The sequence below is a fragment of the Carassius carassius genome, chromosome 8 (assembly GCF_963082965.1).
Source record: "Carassius carassius chromosome 8, fCarCar2.1, whole genome shotgun sequence".
In the NCBI taxonomy this organism is placed as follows: Eukaryota; Metazoa; Chordata; class Actinopteri; order Cypriniformes; family Cyprinidae; genus Carassius; species Carassius carassius.
This window is the reverse complement of record NC_081762.1, coordinates 20,125,779-20,151,256: the sequence shown is the minus strand read 5'-3', so window position 1 is coordinate 20,151,256 and position 25,478 is coordinate 20,125,779. Positions and strand designations below refer to the sequence as shown.

The 25,478-nt window shown below is 38.1% G+C and overlaps 4 protein-coding genes across 4 annotated transcripts; all 4 read right to left on the bottom strand.

Moving 5' to 3' along the window:
• Positions 1-245: 245 nt before the first annotated feature.
• On the bottom strand, positions 246-7,539 carry LOC132145489 (GMP reductase 1). The gene is made up of 9 exons (XM_059556571.1): positions 7,243-7,539; positions 4,736-4,855; positions 4,402-4,485; positions 3,653-3,826; positions 3,462-3,543; positions 3,228-3,334; positions 1,595-1,637; positions 1,322-1,481; positions 246-1,218 (listed from the first exon to the last, which is right to left on the bottom strand). The coding sequence occupies exons 1-9, from the start codon at positions 7,327-7,329 to the stop codon at positions 1,038-1,040; spliced, it is 1,038 nt and encodes a 345-aa protein (XP_059412554.1). The 5' UTR covers positions 7,330-7,539; the 3' UTR covers positions 246-1,037.
• A 1,296-nt stretch (positions 7,540-8,835) lies between these two features.
• LOC132145487 (tissue alpha-L-fucosidase-like) lies at positions 8,836-11,973 on the bottom strand. Its single transcript, XM_059556569.1, has 8 exons — positions 11,481-11,973; positions 11,268-11,402; positions 10,687-10,824; positions 10,425-10,530; positions 10,134-10,334; positions 9,811-10,001; positions 9,206-9,305; positions 8,836-9,091 (listed from the first exon to the last, which is right to left on the bottom strand). Exons 1-8 carry the CDS (start codon positions 11,831-11,833, stop codon positions 8,960-8,962), a joined length of 1,356 nt encoding a protein of 451 aa, XP_059412552.1. The 5' UTR covers positions 11,834-11,973; the 3' UTR covers positions 8,836-8,959.
• Positions 11,974-14,323: 2,350 nt separating this feature from the next.
• LOC132145488 (tissue alpha-L-fucosidase-like) lies at positions 14,324-20,061 on the bottom strand. Its single transcript, XM_059556570.1, has 8 exons — positions 19,529-20,061; positions 19,316-19,450; positions 18,786-18,923; positions 18,524-18,629; positions 18,233-18,433; positions 15,109-15,299; positions 14,691-14,790; positions 14,324-14,584 (listed from the first exon to the last, which is right to left on the bottom strand). Exons 1-8 carry the CDS (start codon positions 19,879-19,881, stop codon positions 14,453-14,455), a joined length of 1,356 nt encoding a protein of 451 aa, XP_059412553.1. The 5' UTR covers positions 19,882-20,061; the 3' UTR covers positions 14,324-14,452.
• Positions 20,062-20,759: 698 nt separating this feature from the next.
• On the bottom strand, positions 20,760-25,124 carry LOC132145486 (zinc finger and BTB domain-containing protein 8B-like). The gene is made up of 4 exons (XM_059556568.1): positions 24,988-25,124; positions 23,136-24,179; positions 22,528-22,685; positions 20,760-21,411 (listed from the first exon to the last, which is right to left on the bottom strand). The coding sequence occupies exons 2-4, from the start codon at positions 24,151-24,153 to the stop codon at positions 21,106-21,108; spliced, it is 1,482 nt and encodes a 493-aa protein (XP_059412551.1). The 5' UTR covers positions 24,154-24,179; positions 24,988-25,124; the 3' UTR covers positions 20,760-21,105.
• Between the last annotated feature and the right edge of the window lie 354 nt (positions 25,125-25,478).

Here is a 25,478-nt window from a genome sequence, read left to right as displayed (position 1 = left end):
CAGAGAAATCACCACCATCTTTTCAGTTATCAACTGTAGAAAAAAATATCTGAGAGGACTTTGATATTCCTGTTACTGTAGTGTATAGACTTGTTTTGTGTTTTTTTAAATGTTTTAATGGACTGTTTTTTTTTAGCATAATAATCGATTACATAGTCAGTCATTATTCCAAAATAACATATTTGATCACATAATTGACAAAAATAAAACTTAAGGCATAAAACAACCACAGTTTCAGTCAGATGTTTATTCCTTAATCTGTTATGTTTTACTCGTTATACATTTAATGTCATATTTTCTACCTAATCTAAACTGCACAGGGCATGTTGAAGAAATGAGATGCAGCCGTTTTCACATTCCTCTGGTCTGATATGACATCCCACCACACCCTCTGTACAATCACAAAGGAAGCAGGCCAAGCAGAAATAGTTCACAACAGTATGCACCACTTGCTGCTCAAATCAACTCACAGTTACGACACGCAGGGACTAGATCTTATTGTGGCAAAGAATTTTCTCTTTCTCTCAAACTCTCAAACTGTCGTGCTGATTGTTACACTCTAGGGAGAGAAAGGGTTGCATAGTTACAAAGAATGACTAAATTTGGCCCAGTATTGTCATGTTTTCTTATTCATCCTCTGTCTTGTACAGATGCAGACACATTGCATACTTCAGAGAACTTGAAATGAACAAAACTGAGCCATGCTTCAACATAATAATTTTTTTTGTTTTCAAGGAAATGCACTGGTGTAGAGCAAGGTTCCTGAGTCAAACAGTATCCATGGGTCTGTCTTTATGAGTGTAATAGCTTTTCGAGTGAGTTACATAATAAATCAGATACTTGTGAATCTAAAGAGCACACAAAACTGGAAGACAGATGGAAATATGTTTATGAACATGTCTTTCCTTTTTCATATATATCTTTGGACTGCCATTTAAAGGGACAGTGCATCCAAATTCACATAATTATTTTCACTTCAACTATTCCTTAACTTGTGAATCTGTATTTGTGAGCGTACATGTTTTTAGCGTGTATGACTAGGTGAACATTTGGTTAGACTGCTGTGTGACTCTGATGAAGGTCGTCCTGCGGCTCAGTTCTTTGAGTTTGGCAGCTCCTACATAAGTGCAGGTGGACCGCAGGCCGCCCAAGATGTCCCTGATGGTGTTCTCCACGTCACCTTTGTAGGGCACCTGTACAGTCCTGCCCTCTGATGCCCTGAAATCACATAAACAGATACTCTATAATATATCAATTATTTTTCTAGTAAATAAACCCCAAAATTAATAGACATAAATATGCCATATGAAAACATCCTCACCTGTACTCTGCTACCCCTCCAACATACTTCTTCATGGCGATGTCTGAACTCATCCCGTAAAACAGCTTGAACTTCTTGCCGTCTTTTTCAATGATTTCACCAGCACACTGATCGTGCCCTGCTAACATTCCTCCCAGCATGACAAAATCTGCCCCAGCACCTAATTTAACATTTATTATTAGATACAATAGTGCTTTATACCTGGTTGGACAACAATATTATATGAATAACAGTATATGAAATATAATATATATTATTAATATCTGAATTCACCAAAAGCTTTAGCAACATCCCCAGGGCAACTGCAGCCTCCGTCCTAGAAGAAGAAGAGAAAAAAGCTTTACTACAAACTCTTAGAGCTATATAAACTAATATAAAAATGCAGCACAGTTGCAAAGCACTCCTCAGTTGGTAAAGTATGGATGCAATGTAAGTTGATTTTTGGGTTTAATTAATTTTTTTTATTTTATTTAAAAAAAAGAAGAAGAAGAAGAAATGGTTCAGTTATAAATAAATTCACTATCTACAGAAAGTTTCTTCAAGATTGCTACCAGAACTGACAACCTTGGAATTACAAACAAGCTCAGATGTGTGTGTTTTTTTTTAACCTTTTACATCTCTTGAAAGAGAGACAAGTAGCTAAATAGGACTACAAAAGTTGTCTGGGACATTAAACATTATCACACACAACATGAAAACCTAACTCGCTAGTTTACAGGCTTCTTGTGTTTAGAATTAGACTCAAACTAAATTTTTTTTTTAGAGTCATAAAAGAGTTGTTAGAAGCTTACTGGTGGTTAGCTTTTTACTTCTGGAGGTTTTATTTAAGCTTCAAAATTGATTAATGTTGTGTTCATTTGTGAAGATTATCATGATGAACAAAGCATGTAAGGAGCACAAACTCTTGTTGGACACAGAGCTTGTTTTCTGCAAAAAAAATGAAAACCAATGGAAATTCCTATTGGTTTTTGTAGAGGGAAGCTCCAGGTTGGTCTACAATAATACATGATCACTGCAATACTATATTCTAGAAGAACATACGCACCGACTGGTTTGGTGTTAATGAAGCCTTTTAGTCTGTCTGGAGGAGCACATAAAACTGAAAAGGAAGGGAATCACTGGAATTGAATTGAGGATGCTGACCTCTTGTGGTAATGTGATGTCATTGGTTTGTGGGTTACCTGTCAGTTAAAGGGTACTGTACATAACATGCACAGTTTCACCTAATCTCATGTTAATCTTGAGTACCTATAGAGTAGTACAGCATCCTTCATATCTCAAAAAAGTCTTTAGTTTTAACATATTTATAAAAGAAAAATACAGCTTTCCGATTCTCTCCGGAAAATGCCGAGCTCCTGGAGGCGGCCGTCACTGAAATGACGAGAACACACAAACACAATTGCTACACTCCGTTGCTGCCCTGGAAAAACAAACTGCATCCACTGTTCATGTAATGCTGGGTTCTTTGGGAAACTGAACATGCTAAACTTTCCCTCATATCAAAAAACACACTTATTTGGAGACATTCTCAAACAAATCCTATGCAGCGCTGCCGATGATTTCCCGATGAAGCGCGTTGATGTGCGCGGTCTTACTCTCCTCTGGTCAACGTGTGTGCGGGCGCGCTTTTCCGAGAGAAATGCTCATATAAGGAGTTCCACCATCATCTACGTCATTAGATCCACGATCGATAAAAAAAAACTGCTGAAACTTGTACCAACCCAGAAGTAAGATTTTCAGCACAGAAATTCTCTGTCATTCGTCCAAATTATTATTTTTTTAAACTTTGGCAATGCATAGCATGAGAATTTATCTCTTTAACACTGTGAACAACTCAAAATACACAAAATACCATTGTAGCCCCCCTTTAAGCATTGTATTACAGCAGGCTAACAATGATACTTACAGAGATGATGTGTCCTTTCAGTCCATGGGCCGAGTCTGCACACTCGATAACAGCGCTCAGCTGAGGATAACCCACTCCAGTCTTAATGCGTGTGGTGCACACAGAACCTGAAGATCACAGTGTTTTCAAACATCATAAACATGCTCCAGATTTAGTAATATGTAATTTTATAATAATTAAAATATATATATTTAATGCATATGTGTGACAGTGTAGGCAAATCTAATCTGATACCTGGCCCAATGCCCACTTTAATAATATCAGCTCCAGACAGAATGAGTTCCTCCACCATCTCCCCTGTCACCACATTTCCTGCCTAAATGACCAAGATTGTCTTATATGGCATTTGTAGGTCACACAAAATAAATATTTTCTCATTGTATTGATAAGGCAATCGTTACGTTTTGTTTGGGCAAAAATCTCACCATGATGGTATGCTTTGGAAACCTTTCCCGAACTCTTTTTACAAACTCCACAAAGTGTTCAGAGTAGCCATTGGCCACGTCCAGGCAGATGTACTGGATGAGAGGAATGGCCTCCAGGATGCTGCACAGTTTCTCCAGATCCGCCGCTCCACTGCCCGAGCTGGCCGCCACATGCTGAGGATGAGAGGAAAGATGCTTTAGACTTCAGTCATTCAAATTAGCTGTCTATAAAGCTTTTGTATGATTTATATTACTCCAGTTGCATTGCATAATTTGCTATCATTCTATTCAGATTTTTTTTCTTTTTTAAAAAGGCAATTTAAATGGGAAAATCAAGTTGTGTGTTTATATTAAATGTACTGTATGTTAATAATGGTACTCTCAGTAATGGCGGCAGACTGTCCTAAAAGAGTGTCACATGGACTATTTTAACAACGTCCTTACTATCTATCTGGGCCTTGAACGTGAGGGTCAGAAAGTAACCGTATTTCATCAAAAATATCTTAATTTGTGTTCCTAATTTGAAGAATGTCTTATGGTTTTGGAAGGACATGATGAATGAATGGTGTACTACCCCTTTAATGTGATTGCTATGGCATTGCAAGGCAGTTGATAGAGTGGCTAGTTTTGTGTGGTTTATAATATGTTGTTGCTATGTGTTTTTTTTTTTTTTTTTTTTTGATGGACTATACCACTTAATTAAACAGCTTTTGATTAAGAAAGGCAAGAAAGCCATTTTGCCCATTCACCTCAAGGCACTCTGGATGACTGGCAGCAAAAGTCTTCCACTCCTCCAGGGAGTAGTGTTTCTGGATTGCTGTGAAGAGAGTGTGCTGAAAGACACAGAGAAAGAGCAGAGAGACGTCTGAGAGGACAGCGAGTGTCTGGCACTGAGACAGACAGAAATATAAGAGCCTCTTAATCCCAGTGCATGGAAACAGGACACAGCTAATTATGTTTCAGTGAGATCTTGATAATCACAGAGATAAAACATAGTAAAACAAGACTTTCCCTGGATTATATTGCAAAGATACAGGTGCTGTGTTTCATCAGTTACTGTGCTTTGTTTAAAGAAGCACTCACCTTGCTGAGCACCTGTGCCATCTCAAAAGTCCCGGTGGTGTCCATGTTAGCAGCGATAATCGGGATGCCATTGTACGTCTGCTTTGAGTTCCGGAATGTGAAGGTCCTCTGCAGGTCAACCTTCAAGAATGAAACAAGTGAACGAAATTACTTTCCAAACATACAACAGTACAGTACATCTGACAAAAGCTGGAAAGCCTCATTTTAATGGATAGGCTCATAATCAATCCAAACATGCTGTGTTCCCGTCCTATACTCCTGTCCCTGAAACCCATCCAAACTTCACTCAAATATATTACCACTAAAATTCTAATATATTTAGACCCATTAAGTTGACACATATACACTGTAACATCTGAACGGGAGTAATTCTCCATGTCTAGCAGATGTTAAATGCAATTTTCCTAGCCTATAACTATTATTTTTATGTTTAAGCAACTGATATAACAATATCAACCAATATGTTGAAGATTTTTAATTTTTAACAATTATTATATTGTTTAGGTTTTTTTTCCTGAATCATCCAAAAATTATCCAAAAGCTTGATTAACTACAGGAATGTGTCTGTGAAGTTTCAGCTCAAAATGCATTTATTATTCCATGCTGTAAAAATACCTTTTTGAGTGGAGGCAAAAACATGTTTTTTTAATGTTTCTTTAAAGGCAAATGAGCTGCTGTTTCCCGCCCCCTTTCTAGAAGGGGCTGTGCCATAGATATCAATTCTTAAAAATCAGAATATAACAGCTTGTAAACAATGTCACCTGATGTCACATTTACTTCAGGAAAAACATATTCAGTGACAAAAACTAGTACCTGTAAGTCAGTTTGAAAATTTAACTCGAGAGAGAAGCATTTTTTATAATGCACCATATAACACATTTATTATACTTTTTATTGTTCTTCAAAGTTTATGTTTTAATAAATCCACCAAGTTTTTATGACAGCCACCATTTAAATGTTTATATTTCAAAAAAGAATTGTAACTGTTTAATAGGTCAAGGTCAAGTTTATTTATATAGCACCTTAAATGCAACAAGTGCTGACCAAGGTGCTGCACAGCCAAAACACCAGAAATATCCACCAACGAAAAGCATTAAGACATATATAAAATGTAAAATCATTAAGTACTACACTACAATACGTAATACAAACATGAAAATTCAGCTTTGCCATCACATGAATAAATTAAATGTTTCAAAATATATTAAAATATCTATTTTTAATTATAATGACATTTCACAAAATTAGTTTTTACTGTATTTTGATCAAATAAATGCAGCCTTGGTGTATATAATGTACTGTATATGTAATCAGAATATGGCCAAATTCTGATTAATATCATCATCCACAGCTGAGACATCGTGATGGGTTTAAGTGAATTTGTGCTGAATCATTAATATGTTTGTATGAAAAAAAAAAAAAAAACGGCTTCAACCTGATATGCACAGACGCTCTCAGGTTCTCCGAATCAGTTCTCACTCATTTCCAGTTCCAGTAACTGTTGCAGTCACACCAGTCACTCTACACTGCCCTATGAATAAGCGTCCTATTTTACTGCTGCTGTGCCGCAGGGAACGAATTCACGGTTTTCCTTTTTAAAGAGACATATTACAGATATTGCAGTCATACAGTTTGGATCCTTTTACTTATTAATTGTGTTTGAAGCTAGGTCAGTGATTGATTACTGCAGGTTATACAGTAAAGAGGCCCTCAGCTGCCGTTCTATTTCAATGAGCCTGTATATCATCACAGCCACCGTTATGGTCATTATAGTGACAGCCATCCGCAGCGAGATCTGACCAGCACTTTACGTCATCCTGCAGTGAAAATGCAGTGGAAACCTCTTCTGAGTTCATCAGTAGAAACCAATAGGCAAAATTTAACAGAATATAGATGGAAAACACATGGATTCGGCTATAAGACTGGAAACTTGACCGGAAAAATATGATAATTGCAGGCATACAAACCTTATTACAGATCAGCAACAGTGTTTATCAGCCAGATTTCTGGAAGAGGGTATTCCATATACACAGATGATCATGTAAGTGTATGTTTTGGTCCCATTATGAGTTGTGGGTGGGCCAAGTGTGACCAAGAGCAACACCACAGTGGAATCTGCTTCTACTGACATCGAGGCACGCGTCAGGCCTATTTTTAAAAATGTTTTCAAAGCACAAGCTCTCAGGTTGCTTTTCCTTGGCCTGGTCAGTCGACCCTGAAAACTTGTTTCAAAACACATCAACACCAGAAAATAATGAGAAGCCAACACATACTAGCATCTGTTGATCAGGCCTGATAAACCCTCACTTGTTGAAGCCTAGTCACGGCCCCATAAGTCCACCTGTCAGACGGACTTCATCAAGGTCACCCTGATTTTCACTTTTATTATTTGCCTCACACACACAGCTCTCTCTGTTACTCATTGTAAGTGAATTATTCAGGTATAACAAGACAACACCAGTGGCACAGATTCCTTTTAACACAGACAGCAAGTGAGTTGTTCTTACCTCAGACCTGCTCTTCAGACTGCTCCTCTTTGGTCTGAAAAGGACATCTTTGAAGTCCAGTTTGAGGTCAGCATCTACCCGGGGCATAGTGACGGGCCTGAGAGCGGATGAGAATCTCCTGAGTCGGGCTGGTCCAGAGCTCCAGGCACCAAACCCGAACCGGCAGAAGAACAGCGTATTTATAGTGTAAAAAGGGCCATCACTACCCAGGCCCCCATGGCTTTATTTGGCAAGGCCTGTACGTTCTCTCCTTTCCTCTCTCTCTCTCTCTACTCCCCCCTCCGTCTGCATTCAGTCTGGAGTGGCAGCAGCAGCAGTGATAAAACCTGTCTGACACATATAAACACACACGCGCAGTGACTGCAGCTCAGCTCAGCACTGCAGTATGTGCACAGAGCTCCTGCTGTCCAGCTGGGGAATTGCTCCTCTGAATCAATGAGTGACTGCATGGGAAATGAGAGGGTGGGACATGAAGATACAGTGTCTTTCCCTTTTTAATGTTGTCTAATACAGATAATCATGAGTTTGAAAAAGTATAATGATTGCTGCTATAATCTGCTGCTATAAATAATTATAATGTATTCAATGGCAGATCCCTGTATGGAGATGTACAAGAATTTTACCTGTGTTCGTCGTTTTTTTTTACTAAGCACCATCTAAAGCTTCATTATGCACAATTCATATTGCTGACTAATGTTAATATATATATATATATATATATATATATATATATATATATATATATAGTATAAATATGTAATGCAATTACTCAGTGCCTATTATTTATATTCATTAACTTGGAAGTTTCACTGTCAACCAGGTGAATTTACATTTTATTCTACTGTATATTGTATGTGCATATGGCTTACAATAATCCTGTCAACTTTCAACAACAAAAAATATGAATAATATATATATATATATATATATATATATATATTCATGAAAAATTATATATGACTAGTTTGTGAAATTGTGACTTATAAGAGCAATTTACATAATTAATATAATAACTTTACGCTGAAATTACACTTCAAATTATTCCAAGGTTGTTTTAAGGTATCAAACATGCAGTGCTTGAAATAAAGTAATGAAAAGCTCTAAATTAACAATTTTATTGAGCAACTAAATTCTATACAATAAAAACTTTTTTTTAATCAAGTGCAATACAAAATTTCAGGCATGAAAAAAAAAATCAAGCAAACAAATGTATAAATGTGTTACTATTGCAAAAATAACATTGAACTGCAAAATTTGAAAACCTAAGTATTTAATCATAAGAACACATTAACAGAACATTTAAATTGCAATGATTGAGTTCGCATTTGGTGCTAGACTGAGATGCTAAGGGCTTTCCACACACAACTAATAGGTTGGTACTAATCCATGCATACAGAATCATGAACGAATTTAAAAACATAACATTTCACAGTTTGTTTAGTAACTGTTTCACGAGAGCACAAAGAACAGCTAAAGAAATGAAATGGAGGAGGAGAAGAGGTGGTAGAGGGATGCCAGAACTATTGCGACTGCTGCTTATTTATGCTCGCAGCAATGATTGACAGTACTGAAAGATAAGGCTCCACTTGAACCTACATTTGGATCTTTATTTAAGGCCATTCAAATGTGTCATAGTTTTCAAATAGGAAAATATGGGGGTGGCGGGGGGATCATCCCTGAGAATCTCATTAAAATGTACAAAATGGTGTTAAAGGCTTTAGGCCACCTCATCCAGCTTGAGTGTCCAGGCATCAGCGGGTGTGAAAGGCAGATTGGGCAGCAGAACAATCAGACCTGATGTCTGCAGAGGAGCCCATTTTAGAGGCTCAGGGTTCCCCAGCAAAGTCACCTGAACAGAGATGCAACAGATATTTCATTGATCTTACCTAAAAATAACACATTTAATTTAATCATTTATTTATATTAATATTTCATCAAAATAATGATGAACTGAAATATTCACCACTGTGTTGTAGGAGGTTTTAGGCGTTAAAAGCTTAAAGGAGTTCTGCATGGGATTGGAGGTGAAGATCGCATACACAGTGCTGCTTTTTGACGTATACCTGGAATTGAAGGAAAATTGTAAACACTGAAATGAATGAGTTGTTCACAGCTTTAATATATATACACAACAAGCTAAGTAAAACTAAACTAAGACTACAGAAACAAGCAGAGAATGAAGCAAAACTACCTCACAAGAAACCAGGCTCGACAGATCGAGATTATTCACATCATGTATTCACATCATTAATGACAGTCAAATGATCATATGAACATGTCTCAGGGTAAAACTGTGTGTTCACTTTAGATTAAGTGAGAATAAGTACCCAGAAGTCTTAGCAGAGATTCTGAAAGGGTTGTACAGTGAATGGGCTCTTACAATTGGTCTTAAAGTCCTTATTTCAAGCAGCGACTCATGAATCCTCAACTATAATTTTCTCACATGGCACCCGTTATACCCATCATGGTCTTTAGGTGAAACTTTTTCACTGCAACTGGATTTTCTGAAAGTTTTTCAAAGGAACTATAAGGCACAGACAGATAAAAAGTTGAAAGATATCAACACACCAGACGGGAACTGTAGCATTCTCAGCCTGAACTCTCCAAGGCTTAGTTCCATAGATGGCATCACCATTGACCTTCAGCCAGGCTCCAACCCCTCGGAGACGTTCCTCAAAGACGGGTGCAATTATGCCGTCTGATGTTGGCCCCACATTTAACAGGTAATTCCCTCCCAATGCCACGACGTAAACCATGTCCTGTGGTCATAATATATGACAGTCATTAGGCACCATATGAACTTGCATAAGCTTTTGTGTCCAGGTTTCATTCATATATATATATATATATATATATATAACGCAAGAACTTGTCTGTTAGCAACCTCTCACCTTTATAATGGATGGTAGATCCATCAGTTCGCTTAGCTTCATGTTTCGGCGATACCCCCATGATATTGTGTCCACTGCCTGACATTTCTCCCACTTGTGATTGGGCAGTTCTCCAGGCGTGAACTTGTCAGCACAATTGTAATAACCTCCATGTTTACAGTAACAGCCCGCCCCCCATCTGTCATTGGTCACAACCACATCCTGTAAAGCGTGAAACAAAGCAGTCATAATAATCTGAATTACAATTTGAGACAGATTTAAAACAAGAACAACATAATGCAATGATCTCACTTTGACCGGACTGTCGTTGTAGAGCCAGGCTAGGAATCCTGTAGAGTTCCAGTAAGTGTCAGGTGCTTCCCAGTCGCCATCTGACCAAATCAAGTCCGGCTTGTACCTGAATCATCAAAAACATCACCAGTTAATCTCACACCATATATGTAGACAGTAAAGGTTGATCTTTAAACAGACAAATAACAGGCAAGTCAGGCTTATATCATAAATGCTCTTCTTTCTCCACCCGTGTATCATCACATGACTGATGCAAATTTACCTGTTGACCAGTTCATAGAGCTCTGGCATGGCTTTTTTCTCAACATAATCCCGAGTCTTGAAACCAGACTGCTTGTCGCTCAGGTAGATGGGATTGAACCATTCATACAGCGAGTTGTAGAGTCCATAATGCAGAGACCTGTTACAAAAAGTTAAAACTACAGCTACTAAAGATATTAAACATTTCCACTGCTACTTCCAAAGAACGATACATTTCACTGAACATTTTTGGATACAAGTCAAGAAAAAAACCCACTCAAAACCTCACTAATACATTAATGTAGGTTTAGAACCAGTCCAGCATAAAATGGCAGATTTAGCGCAAGGATTTACTGACATTAGCGTTAAGAGGTGTTGACAGCGTTATTTTTGCTTTTGTTGTTTTCCTATCAGACGCAAAATGTATGGGAGTTATTATCATGCATGGTGATTTACGTTTTTGCTGCAAGTATTTGTGCCATAATTTAACGCTAAAAGCGTACTCTTCCTCTTTTTAGTAGACCTGCATGTCAGAATATCTACTGACTCTGCTTGTTTGAGCTCTCACGGTAATTTACCCCGTTTACTAAATGTGGCCAATACCTCTTTCTTATCGCAGCGCCCAAATCTGCAACCAGATCCCTGTGAGGTCCATTATCAACCGAATTCCAATTCCAGGAGTACGGGGACCCCCAGTTTGTGAACCCCTCGTGATGTTTGTTTGTGAGGACCACATATCTGAATGGAGAACGACAAGCAAAGGCATAAATATATAAAACAAAAGAACCATCGCCGCAAACCCATATATCTACATACTTTGCGCCTGAAGCTTCGAAGATATCAGCCATCTCGTCAGGATCAAAAAACTGCGCGTGGAACTGTGGTGCAAAGTCTGTGTAGCTGAATCCAGGCGGGTAGTTTTTGATCATGAACTGGACATAGCTGGGGGTTTGTGATCCCTTCCAGTACCACCAGAACCACTCGCTGCCGAACGCAGGCACCGAAAACACCCCCCAGTGCACGAAGATCCCAAACTTCACCTCGTCGTACCAGTCAGGAATTGGTCTGGCGTCCAAACTGGCCCAGTCGGGCGTGTATCGAGTCCCGAGAGACGATGCGCATGATAGCAGACAAAGAAACAGCGATATCTGAATCCGAGTCACTTCCATGATCGCGCACAAATGAACTTCACAGACGTGCAAGCCTGTGATCAGCAGAAGTGGCTCTAAGCGCGAATGTTTACTATGCACCGACTCTATCACTAAAGCGAGATTTCTGTATTTCCTGGTTTATCACATGCTATCAAACATGTGACTACAACACATGACTTACTTGCAAAAACACTTGTCACTTGGGATGTGGAACCCAATAAACTCAGCATTTGCTCGGTTAATAATAACACTACACTGGGAAAAAAAGAAAAAAAAAAATTTCGGTTCTCTTCCGCATTGTTCACTGCCTCTGTAAATGTTTTCTTTTGTAAAAGGGGAAACAATCACTTTACTTACTTCAATATTTCAAAACAAAATATTTTGAACTGGATTTTCTAAAACGAGTAAATGTAGGGGAGAGTGGGGTAAAATGAGCCAGTTTTTACTTATGTGGTCCTCAAGAAAATTACACCGACGTATAATCAACGTATCTAAAGTAACTTCAGGATGTTTCCTATCATTTTAGATTATCAGAATGTATCCAAGATAAATGGTTCTAAAAAATATGGCTGTTCCTGTGGCTCAGTTTGCCCCAGGGTAGGGGTAAGTTGACCCGAGTCAGTGGGTGAGATGAACCATCTTGCTGTAAACCGACCATCTGACTGAATCTGGTTCAAACACATGTCGAATTTGAAAGATAATTTACCTCTTTTTAAAAAAAAACTAATTTAATAATCAAATTTCCAATATTTCAAACAGTCTTATTTCTTTTCTTAAAGCTAATGTAAACAACATAAAACTTAATCAAATGAAAATATCAATCTTTAATTGTTTGCATTTCTGAAACAGTATGATTAACACTAAAGTTGTAATCTTCCCAAAATAAGACTAAATTGAGAGTTTGTTGAGGAAAAAAATAAAAATAATTAGAATGAAGGAATAAATGTCACTGACACTAATGAACAATTTAGTCAAAAGATTCTTGGCATGGTAGCTTTTCTGCAATGTCGAACAGGCCATTAAAGACTACAGGTCATAAAGATGTCTCTGATTATAATGTGATGAAAAGCATATTCTATTTCTATCAGATATGGATTTGGTGCACTTGTACAATGTCCCTATCAAATAAACTACACATAATAATATGTATGATAAACTACATCAGGCCTACTATCACATTAAAATACCAGTTTATACTTCAGAGATTTAACATTTAACTTCAATGCCTCATGGTAGGGTAAGATAAAATGCTGGCTCGATTTACCCCAAAGCATTTTGCTCACTTTGCCCCATAGCTGCCATTTTGGAAAAAAATAGCTTGCATGCTAATTCAGGCTAATATTTAGCTAAATGATTTACACGGTTTTATACATTGCTAAATCACTTATATGCACCATACACATTTTTAGACCTGGATACATTTACTTTGATGCAACAGACATTACATATGTTATGCTAAAATTTTACTTTGACAAGCCAAAATGTTTTAAAGTAATTGGGTGCCTTCCACTTCTCCCATGTGTTTCTGCTTTTCACAGTCTGGCAGGAATTATGGGTGGTTTCAGAATGGTCATATGACAATAAAAGTGTACAGTTGACGAAATACAGGGGGTGGGTAAACTTACTCACTGGCTCATCTTACCCCACTCTCCCCTTATTAAAAAAGGCAAAATGACCTTTGGTTAGTTGCAAAAGTACTGAATATAATAATAATAAAAAAAAGCACATTACTAGTCTAAAATATAATTATAACTACAAATTCATATCAGTACTGTACTGCATTGCTTCACTCCTTACAGGATGTGGTAACCTAAAAATCAGTTCAATATTTTTAGTTTCATGATGTTTCATAACATTACACCTCTACAACAGACAGTATTTGTTGGAGCCATTTCATTGTAATTTGTTTGTGACACTAGAGGGCATTATGAGTATTTTTGAGTACATTTAAGCCAACCGCTGATGAGTTACAGGTGCGCAATGGAAGGTCAAACAAATTTTTTGACCATGCTGTGGGTACTGTGTTGAAGGTGCAGGATCGTACCTCTTAACAGTTTGTTTGAATTAAGTATTTGTTTATGAATTAAGAAACTAAGTTACATTTAAAGTTATATTTTCCCTTTATTTTATTTTGTTATTTGCAATGCCAAATAGACAATAAATGGATTGGCATATCCGATTATAGCTTGCATTCAAATTCAGGCTAATACTTAGCTAAATGATTTACATTTTTATCCATTGCTAAATCACTTATATGCATCATACACATTTTTAGACCTGGATACATTTACTTTGATGTAACAGCCATTACATATGTTATGCACTTCTGCTTTATCTCCTTCCACCATAAACACTTCCTAGTCAGTCTCATTAATTTGTTTTAGACAAATACATAAATGAAATTAGCATCCATTGAAATGACGTTTCAGTTTTAAGCATGGGTTTCAAGGTATTGCTTAAGCATATGAAAAGCAGAAGAAAAAAAATCAAGAATCTTAAAAAGCACAATTGGTTTTGATGTTTCATTCAGTTGGTCAATTTTATGGTGCAATCAAATACAATAAAAAAATTGATTTATACAAAACTTTCTTAAAATCATTACAATTTATTAAAATGTACAAAAAGGTGTTAAAGGCTTTAGGCCACCTCATCCAGCTTGAGTGTCCAGGCATCAGCGGGTGTGAAAGGCAGATCGGGCAGCAGAACAATCAGACCTGATGTCTGCAGAGGAGCCCATTTTAGAGGCTCAGGGCTCCCCAGCAAAGTCACCTGAACAGAGATGAAATGCATTTTATGAGATCACAAGTGTATTTTTATTGCATAATAAAAAATAAATAAATAAATCCTAATTTCTGATGGATTTATAATTATTTACCACTGTATTGTTGGAGGTTTTGGGCGCAGAAAGCGTAAAGGAGTTCTGCATGGGATTGGAGGTGATGATAACATACACAGTGCTGCTTTTTGATGTATACCTGGAATTGAAAGAACATTTAAAACACTAACATTTTGAGCATGCCAACTAAGTTCTTTGTCCAGGAACAGGCAGAGAAGGAAGCAGAATTATGATTGACTCAGGTTAAAGGAATCCAGGCTGCTTAAAAAAACAGACCTAGAAGTAATCAAATATTTTATGCCAACCATATGACCAGTTTACAGACACGGGAAGTATTTTTTGGTCAAAAGTATGTGTTTACATCTACAGAGATAAGTACCTAGTAGTTCAGCTTCTGAAAGTTTTTCAAAAGAACTGTAAGCCACATATAAGAGGGAGTTAAAAGATATCAACACACCAGACGGGAACTGTAGCATTCTCAGCCTGAACTCTCCAAGGCTTAGTTCCATAGATGGCATCACCATTGACCTTCAGCCAGGCTCCAACCCCTCGGAGACGTTCCTCAAAGACGGGTGCAATTATGCCGTCTGATGTTGGCCCCACATTTAACAGGTAATTCCCTCCCAATGCCACGACGTAAACCATGTCCTGTGGTCATAATATATGACAGTCATTAGGCACCATATGAACTTGCATAAGCTTTTGTGTCCAGGTTTCATTCATATATATATATATACCGTAAAACTTCAAATAATAGCCGAGTCCCAAATAGACGCCTGTCTCTTTTAAACGCCTGGTGTGACGACAGGTTTGGGTAAATAAAGGCCGGTCTCAAATAGAGGCCAGGTCTGTTTTTTAGTATCGGGTTGTATTTGATCTTCTCAAACCTGTCAGATCTTCTGTTCTATGTTTTGATTAGATGTCACGTGACAGACACAACAACAGTTCATGAACGACTCATCACTATGGCAACATAACAAAGAGGTTAACGAACTTTCTTTTAGTCTTCAGTTTTTCTTAATTCTCTCAATACCACCATGGAGACAAAAAGTAAAAAGTATGATTTGACATTTAAGCGGACAGTTGTCAAATTTGCTAGGGGTGCACCGAAATTTCGGCCGCCGAAAATTGTCGGCCGAAATGGCATTATCGGTTTCGGGCCAAAATAAAAAAAACAGCCGAAAACGTAAACCGAAAATGAATGTTACCCGCCCCTCCCATCCGTGCGCAAGCGCTTAGGTTTCACTCACGGTCGAGCTGTTATCACGCGTCTGCCTATCAAAGATTAAGCATGTCAAAGGGCTGTCACAATCAAAAAAAGCTTGTCACAAAAGCTTGTCACACAATCGATCGGGCCAACCAACACAAGTTTCGAAAACGAAAATAGGGAATCGATTTTAACGGCCTTCTCTCGGAGCGCGTCCAGCTCGTCACTATACGCTCGCAGCGAACGCGCGTCACACAGCAACTGCAGGTTCTGACACACACACACACACACACACACACACACACACACAGCCTATTAGTGCATAATATCAATGTAGCCTTCAGTAATGTTTTTCATTGATGTTATGGCAGTCGACATTGCTGACTTGTGCGCGTCTCAAGCGCCCTCTTTACGTTCGCCCTAATGCCTGTTTAGTTGTCGGTGGATTTGCCTATATTTGGCGTTGAAAAACAGATCAACGCCAAATATAGGCAATTTACTAACGATTCAATGAACACTTTGCCTATGTCTCAAAAATCGAACAGGATTTTTTTTCACAAAAGTGACAGCCCTATACGAGAGGACAACAAAGTTGCAATATGTAGCATTTGTTCTGCAAAAATCTCCAAAATTGTGGATTTTTTTTGCACAATTTTTAAAAAACTATTTTATTTGATGGAACATAAAACTTGAAGAATAATTATTATTTATATTTATTGTAAAAAATATTTGATGTTTTGTTATGTAACTGTTAATAAAAGTTTGATTATTATATTGTGATTTTTCAATTCAGATCCATTAAATCCAAGCAATATATATATACGCTTTTAAAATAAGCCATTTTCGGCTTCAGTTTCGGTTTTTGGCCAAGTGCATCCTAAATTTTCGATTTCGGTTTCGGCGCAGAATTTTCATTTTGGTGCATCACTAAAATTTGCCGAACAAAATTCGGGAGAAGCAGCGGCAAGACATTTCTCGGTTGATCCAAAGAGAGTGCGAGAATGGCGTAAAAATAAAGCTGAACTGCAACATCTGTCCGAGGAAGACGACAAAAGGGCCAGACTGCAAGGTGGAGGGAGGAAGAAGGCCAGTGAAGAGCTGGAGGTGAGCGTGTGTGAGTGGATCCACAGCATGCGGGCAAAGCATCTCAGAGTCTCACGTAAAATGATCAGGGCCAAGGCAAAAGAAGTGTATTCAACAGTGAGTGACGGCAGGGATGAGGAGAGTTTTACTGCGAGCGCTGGCTGGCTGGACAAATTCCTGAGGCGCAACGACTTTTCAGTCAGAAGAAGCACAACTGTGGCCCAGAAAGACGCCAAGTACTTCACTGAGAAACTGGTAAATTTTGTCACATAAACAATGCGGATTATTAAGGCAAAGAAAATACAGCCGAAAAACATTATAGCCATGGACGAAACAGCGGTGTGGTTTGATATGGTGGGCTCTACAACGGTGGATGCAAGAGGTGCACGCAGTGTTCCAGTGAAAACCACAGGCCATGAGAAGAGCCACTTAACTGTGGTGTTGGCTGCGAAAGCAGACGGGACCAAATTGAAACCTTACATTGTCTTCAAAGGGGGGATCAAGGAGGTGAAATTAATGCAGAATATCAGTGGGGTGGTGTTGGCCACGTCCAAAAAGGCTGGAGAGGGAGAAGTGGAGGAGAGTGACGTGGAGGAGGAATTCGCCAATGAACTTGTAATTTTTGGATCGCGGGGATGATGATAGTGATGAATAGAGTAATTTTCTATCACACGATTGCAGTTGTTTTACAGGGTAGCCTTCATTCTTTCTTGTTGATATGTTTCGGGCAACAAGTTCATATGCTCGATGGATTTTAGCGGTAACTTATATTGTTCTGCCCATTGCTGTCACATCGTTTCGTTTTTTATGCTGCCAATAATCTAAGACATTTCTTACAATAAATGATTTGTAAAACACATTCGTTTAGGGGTAACTTGTATTGTTCTGCCCAATGCTGTCACATCGTTTTGTTTTTATGCTGCCAATAGCCAAAGACATTTCTTACATTAAATGATTTGTTAAACACATTCAAATTAATTATAAATAAAACGTAATATAATGTGGTAACCTCCTACTGTCATGCTTGAACATCTCAACACTATATTAAAGGCCTGTCTCTTATAGACACCTGTCTCAAATACAAGCCGGTGCAGTTCGGCGATTTGGGTAAATAGAAGCCCGGGCTATTATTTGAAGTTTTACGGTATATATATATATATATATATATATATATATATATATATATATATATATATATATATATATATATATATATATATATATATATATATATATATATATATATATATATATATATAACACAAGAACTTGTCTGTTAGCAACCTCTCACCTTTATAATGGATGGTAGATCCATCAGTTCGCTTAGCTTCATGTTTCGGCGATACCCCCATGATATTGTGTCCACTGCCTGACATTTCTCCCACTTGTGCTTGGGCAGTTCTCCAGGCGTGAACTTGTCAGCACAATTGTAATAACCTCCATGTTTACAGTAACAGCCCGCCCCCCATCTGTCATTGGTCACAACCACATCCTGTAAAGCGTGAAACAAAGCAGTCATAATAATCTGAATTACAATTTGAGACAGATTTAAAACAAGAACAACATAATGCAATGATCTCACTTTGACCGGACTGTCGTTGTAGAGCCAGGCTAGGAATCCTGTAGAGTTCCAGTAAGTGTCAGGTGCTTCCCAGTCGCCATCTGACCAAATCAAGTCCGGCTTGTACCTGAATCATCAAAAACATCACCAGTTAATCTCACACCATATATGTAGACAGTAAAGGTTGATCTTTAAACAGACAAATAACAGGCAAGTCAGGCTTATATCATAAATGCTCTTCTTTCTCCACCCGTGTATCATCACATGACTGATGCAAATTTACCTGTTGACCAGTTCATAGAGCTCTGGCATGGCTTTTTTCTCAACATAATCCCGAGTCTTGAAACCAGACTGCTTGTCGCTCAGGTAGATGGGATTGAACCATTCATACAGCGAGTTGTAGAGTCCATAATGCAGAGACCTGTTACAAAAAGTTAAAACTACAGCTACTAAAGATATTAAACATTTCCACTGCTACTTCCAAAGAACGATACATTTCACTGAACATTTTTGGATACAAGTCAAGAAAAAAACCACTCAAAACCTCACTAATACATTAATGTAGGTTTAGAACCAGTCTAGCACAAAGTGGCAGATTTTTTGCTTTTGTAGTTTTCCTATCAGACGCAAAATGTATGGGAGTTATTATCATGCATGGTGATTTACGTTTTTGCTGCAAGTATTTGTGCCATAATTTAACGCTAAAAGCGTACTCTTCCTCTTTTTAGTAGACCTGCATGTCAGAATATCTACTGACTCTGCTTGTTTGAGCTCTCACGGTAATTTACCCCGTTTACTAAATGTGGCCAATACCTCTTTCTTATCGCAGCGCCCAAATCTGCAACCAGATCCCTGTGAGGTCCATTATCAACCGAATTCCAATTCCAGGAGTACGGGGACCCCCAGTTTGTGAACCCCTCGTGATGTTTGTTTGTGAGGACCACATATCTGAATGGAGAACGACAAGCAAAGGCATAAATATATAAAACAAAAGAACCATCGCCGCAAACCCATATATCTACATACTTTGCGCCTGAAGCTTCGAAGATATCAGCCATCTCGTCAGGATCAAAAAACTGCGCGTGGAACTGTGGTGCAAAGTCTGTGTAGCTGAATCCAGGCGGGTAGTTTTTGATCATGAACTGGACATAGCTGGGGGTTTGTGATCCCTTCCAGTACCACCAGAACCACTCACTGCCGAACGCAGGCACCGAAAACACCCCCCAGTGCACGAAGATCCCAAACTTCACCTCGTCGTACCAGTCAGGAATTGGTCTGGCGTCCAAACTGGCCCAGTCGGGCGTGTATCGAGTCCCGAGAGACGATGCGCATGATAGCAGACAAAGAAACAGCGATATCTGAATCCGAGTCACTTCCATGATCGCGCACAAATGAACTTCACAGACGTGTGCGTGTTCACTGTGACCAGTAAACCTGAATCTACAATACTAATGTCAGTATGCACCGTCTTCCGCACTATATATATTTCTACCGGCGAAATGTAGAAAACAGACTCAAAACCTGAACAACCCGTTTGTATTTCCTGGTTTATCATATGACATGAACCATGTGACTAAAACACATGACATGGACCAACTGCAAAACAGCTCACCACAAGGGACAGGAACAATACTTCAGGAGTTTATCAAAACAATGCCTTGAAAAGGACTAACGTTACTACTCGGAATCTTGTATGTTTTGTTTCGCTGAAAAGAACCGGTTTATTCGAGTCATTTGCTCGGGAATCGAACGCTGGTCAACTTTTGTAAAGATGAGAAATGGCATTTAATAAATGAAGTTTAACTTAACATTTTTGTATTGCTAAAATAACATATTTTTTAAAATCTCTTCTCAAAAACCAAATGAAATGAAAAAAAAAGCTAGCAGTCTGATTTATTCTTGACAAGTAGCTTAGAAAAAGCAATATATAGGCCAAGCAATAATTGAGTTGTAAGGTCTCAAAATTAGATAACTATTTTGTGTTCTGTCTTGCATTGTATTTATTGCATGGTCAAAATTTGCCTGTAAAAAATCTGTAACACTGTAGAATTATGGCAATGTTGTATTTCTGTTACCTTTCAGACTCCCCCCCCCTCCCCTAAAAAAAAAAAAGTTCAGTACTCTAAATGTACAATAACATGATTTTAGGTTCTTAATGACATTATTATTATTACTATTTTTCTGGAACATTATACTCATAACACTTATAATCAATTGGAAAAAACACTGAAATGGTCCCTGAAAGTTTTTAAGACAGTTCGCTTTAAACCATAAAAATATTTATTCACACAACTGCCACAACACATTAAAATCTGTTGTGGCCTCATTGTCATACAGCAAAATGTGTTCATAATCCATAAGTAGCCAGTGCAGATTTGTACTAAAACTAAACAATGTTTGACAGCTTTTCTAGCTGTGTAGTGTTTCCAATACAAATTAATATTTAAATTGCACCAAATAATTAACCATCGTTTCTAACCAACAAATAACAAGAAGAAAAAGTGACTAAACCGGTAGTTTGTTACCGGTAGAATGTTGACACACCCTGCTTTAGACTCTTACTCCTTTTTTGTCATTTATTTGGTAAGGATCCAAGTGCAACTTTACAATAGAGTGCCATTCTCTGAAAGCTGCTTTGCAATATTTTGCTTATCATCCTGTCCAACATTACTTGCGCTCGCCTCCGCTTCATCCCCTTCCACCACAAACACAGGCCAGTCAGAGTCTCTAGTGCCCCTCTCCATAGATTCAGACTGGACGTTGAGGTTCATGGAGGAGGGATCCTCATTGGTTGTAGTAACAAAGGTGCAGCCATCACAAAGTCCAAATCGCTTCATTCCCTGGGACACAATGCCTGAGAAAACTTGACGGCAGCCTTTGCACACAATGGGCCAGGTGGAGTGATGGACCTTCGAAACAAAATTCTTTTTTAAGTTTCACTTAACATCTTTTTATATCTCTAAAAAAATATTTGTAATTCTCAAAAACAAAATGGAATGGAAAAAATAAAGCAATCTGTCATTAAAGACAACTTGACAATTAGCAAAAATTGAAGGGGGCATATGATACAATTTCAGGTTTTCCTTTCTCTTTAGTTACAAGCTGTTTGTGAATATATAAGATCCATAAAGTTGCAAAGACTTAAGTCTCAAATCCAAGGAGATATTCTTTACGCGTTGCTTTTGCGTGATACGATACACCACATCACCTGTAAAACAACAACTGTAATACACTAGAAGTTATGACCAATGCAATTCCATCATAGTGTATTGTTGCATGATTTAAACTATCAGCCAGTGATATATTTAAAGTTGGACATATTACATCCAACTTTACCTGCATACATACAATACACTTGTAAAGCAACATAGGCTATACAGCAAATCTTGGCAAAGTGACTGTTTATATCATTGCAAAATGTAAATACAGCTCTATATGTAACTTTATATGTATAAACTTTTTATACATGGAGTATATTAACATAAAACGCAATATACTATAACAAATCTCAACTGCTTGTTTATTTTGTTGCAAAATATCAACTATATTTTTCCATCTGCTAAATGCAACTACAAGGCATGAAAAATTATAAAATATTACAAACATTAACAATATGATTTTATTTTATTTTTTTGCAAAGCTGCTTTTGCGAAAAGCACTATACAAATAAAATGCATTGACTAGAATAATTTGAATTTATATCAAAAGGATGACTATTTCTGAGATATTCAATACTTTGACATTCTAGTGTTTGCATAAAACATGCCTATCTCTGGAGATAATGAACCACAGGTAAGTACAGCAACAGGATTTCTGTGTGTATATTTAAACCAGACACTTCCTCGTGTTCTTACTCTAGCCAGTCTGCAGAACAAAAACGAACTGACTTACAGCAAGTTCAGTAAAATGAGTGCAATACTTTCAGTGCAGTTAAACATTAACCTCACAAGCAAAAAAGTGACCTTGACCCTTTGCTGCTCTACAGCTACACATTCGGATATTTCCAAAGTTTTGTGAAGACTTACAGAAATTGCATGAGTGCGAAGATGTTCTTGTCTTGTGAAACGTTTGCCGCAGACCTCACAAGGATACGGCCTTTCTCCTGTGTGGCAGCGGATGTGCCTCTTCAAAATACCCTTCTGTTTGGCCGTGTATGGACAGAATGGACATTTGTGCAGCCTTCCTATGTAAGCACACACAAATATATTACAACACAATTCAAAAATGATTCCCTGCATCCAAATTTCATTCTTCATATTAAGAGAAAAACAGCATATTAGCCAAGAAACTGAAACTACTAAGTAGTATGTCCGAATACATAGTATTCATAAAACAGTAAGCAAAAGGTCCCCAGATGACTTGCAATGTTGCACATTTTTGAATCTCATCTGAAGTAGCATCTGATTAACGCTTTACTTTCCCATGAATCAATAGGAGGATCTAAGAAAGGCAGTGAAATGACTCAACTGACACCAGAGGACAGATGACAGTGTAAAACTGTTGGATTTACAGTAGTACATCATTTATACTATATAGAACATACTTTATTTAAACGGTCTGGAAGCAAGTTACAGCATGCAATTTTAGACACAGTGATCGTTTTACTACAATGATTTTATCCAGCATCTTTTACCTGGATCATCCCCATACCAGTCAATCTGAATCTCCATCCCACAGGGCCCTGCAGGACCGAGTGCGTCATCACCACGGCTGAATCCACCGACATACCCCAAATTCTGGGAAAAGTGTTCATCGCGGTTAGGGTTCATTCCAGATCTGAACAGCACATCTGGAAACTGCTTCAATGGGCAATCAGCAAATGATACAGAGAAATGCTCAGTGCTTGGAGCTGGACTAGTGTTAACAGTTCTTTCCTCGTCCTGATTTGGGCCGTGATAAAGAGTCGTGTCTTTGGATTCCCGTGAAGATTCGCCCTCCTCATCAGGGTCATACTCTATTTTGGGATGCACCAAACCTAGAAGCAATCCTGGGGTGGATGAGTTGACTAAATCCAGGCCTGGACTGATCTTCAGTGGAGCATTTATGGGAGGATGGTTGGGAAAAGCTCCTTGGGAGTTTTCCCCTTCGGAGTCTTTACTACCGGTGGCCACTGGGGTGCAGACAGCAGCTGTTGGGGCGTCATCAGGGCTGAGGGACTCTGTGACCGGACAGGTTCTTTGGTCGGCATCAGAAATGGACGCCACAGGAGCACTAGTGGCTGAAACTGGGTTTTCACTACCACTGAAGTCCTTGTGTCTCTCCCCCTCCCTGTTACAGATCTCCAGGGATGACTTGATGTAGCCCTTGCAAAAGTTCACCACGTCAGTCATCTGCAGGTAGCTCGCAGCTGACATTATTTCAATGACATTGTCGCTGCGCAGGTCCAGGCGACCTGTATACAGAAAGTCTAGGATGAAGGAGAATGCCTCGGCTGTGACGATGTCCAGGGAAGCAGTGCTGTGTCTCTGATCATTGTCCTGCAGGTAATGCACCAGCAGCGCCCGAAAATAACCACTGCTGGCGAAGAGAATATTACGATGGGCTTTAAAAACACGTCCCTCAACTATGATGCTACAGTCACAGAAGAAGTCCCTCTTACGCTGTTCATTCAGCTCGGACAAGAGCCGGGACAGGTAGGAAGGAACCTCCATTTTCACTGTATTAGAGCCATGTGTTTCTCTGGAAAAAGAATAAGATTAATAAATAAATCAATTATTCATGAGAAAGACATTCCATGAAATAAATCCATACTCTCTAACTCCTATAACTTTCACAAAGAGATAAAATAGGATGAAATGCCCCGTTTTCCAGAGGCGGTCCTGCCCTGGAAATGTACCAATTTTTTTTTTTGGCACACTACATAACTATACCAGTTGGTTGAAAGCACACTACAATATGGGAAAATAATAACTAAACAATTAAATACATTTGCAATAATTACATTCACAGAAAGCATGTAATAATAATAATAATAATAATGGAAAACACGTCATAATAATTATATATGAAACCCACAACAATAAAAAAACGCATAATGCACATAAGAAGTGCAGCTCATTCTCTCTAATTTTTAATTAATAGATATTAGGAAGTCCACTGAACGAGAAAAATTACAGTTTCCATTTCAGAAGTCTGACCACATTACGATTATATACTGACTATCATACCAATGCCATACTGTTAATTAATGGAATATATATTATTCAAACATTTAAAGTGCAATTTACTTTATATAGAGGATATATCACTGTCACAATAGTATCAAAAGTATCTGAACCAAATCAAACTTGCTCTACATATCGGTGATTCTAATTTATGTACAATATGTTTTACAACAACCGTTACTTTTATAGATGAGCAGCAGCGATTAATAAGGAAAAAAGCGCATTGCATCGTAATAAAATACAGCGCAGTCTAAATAACTCTTAACTGCTTTAACACAATTACTCGCCTTTAATGATATAAGCATATTTGTTTATACTTACGTTTAAGTGTCTCTTCTGTTTTTCCTTATGATGGTCTTTTAAAAATGTCTCTCTGATTGACTGCTTCCTGATTTCAACGTTGTACTTCCTGTCCCTGCCATAACAGCAGGCGGAGTGTTTAAATCGCTCCTTACCCCCTAGTCTACAACGTCGGATGTCAGCCATTCGTTCACGTCCAAGCACATCCGGGATAAGCAGTTTGCAGTCCTGTTTCTGTCTCCAGGGTCCTATGTGACCCCATTTGAATTTTCCTTTATTTCTATTAATTGTTCCCTTCATCTCAGGGGCATGAAATTCTGTGATTTTTCCTAAATAATCTATCTATAAACACACACACACACACACACACACACACACAAAATCAGGACTTGACTTGTTGTTCTAAATGTGTAAAAAAAAAAAAAAAAAAAAAAGAAGAAGAATAAAAAAATAATAATAATTTATTTTTATTTTTTTCATTTGTCAAAAAAAAAGTAGTAAACCCAGTATAA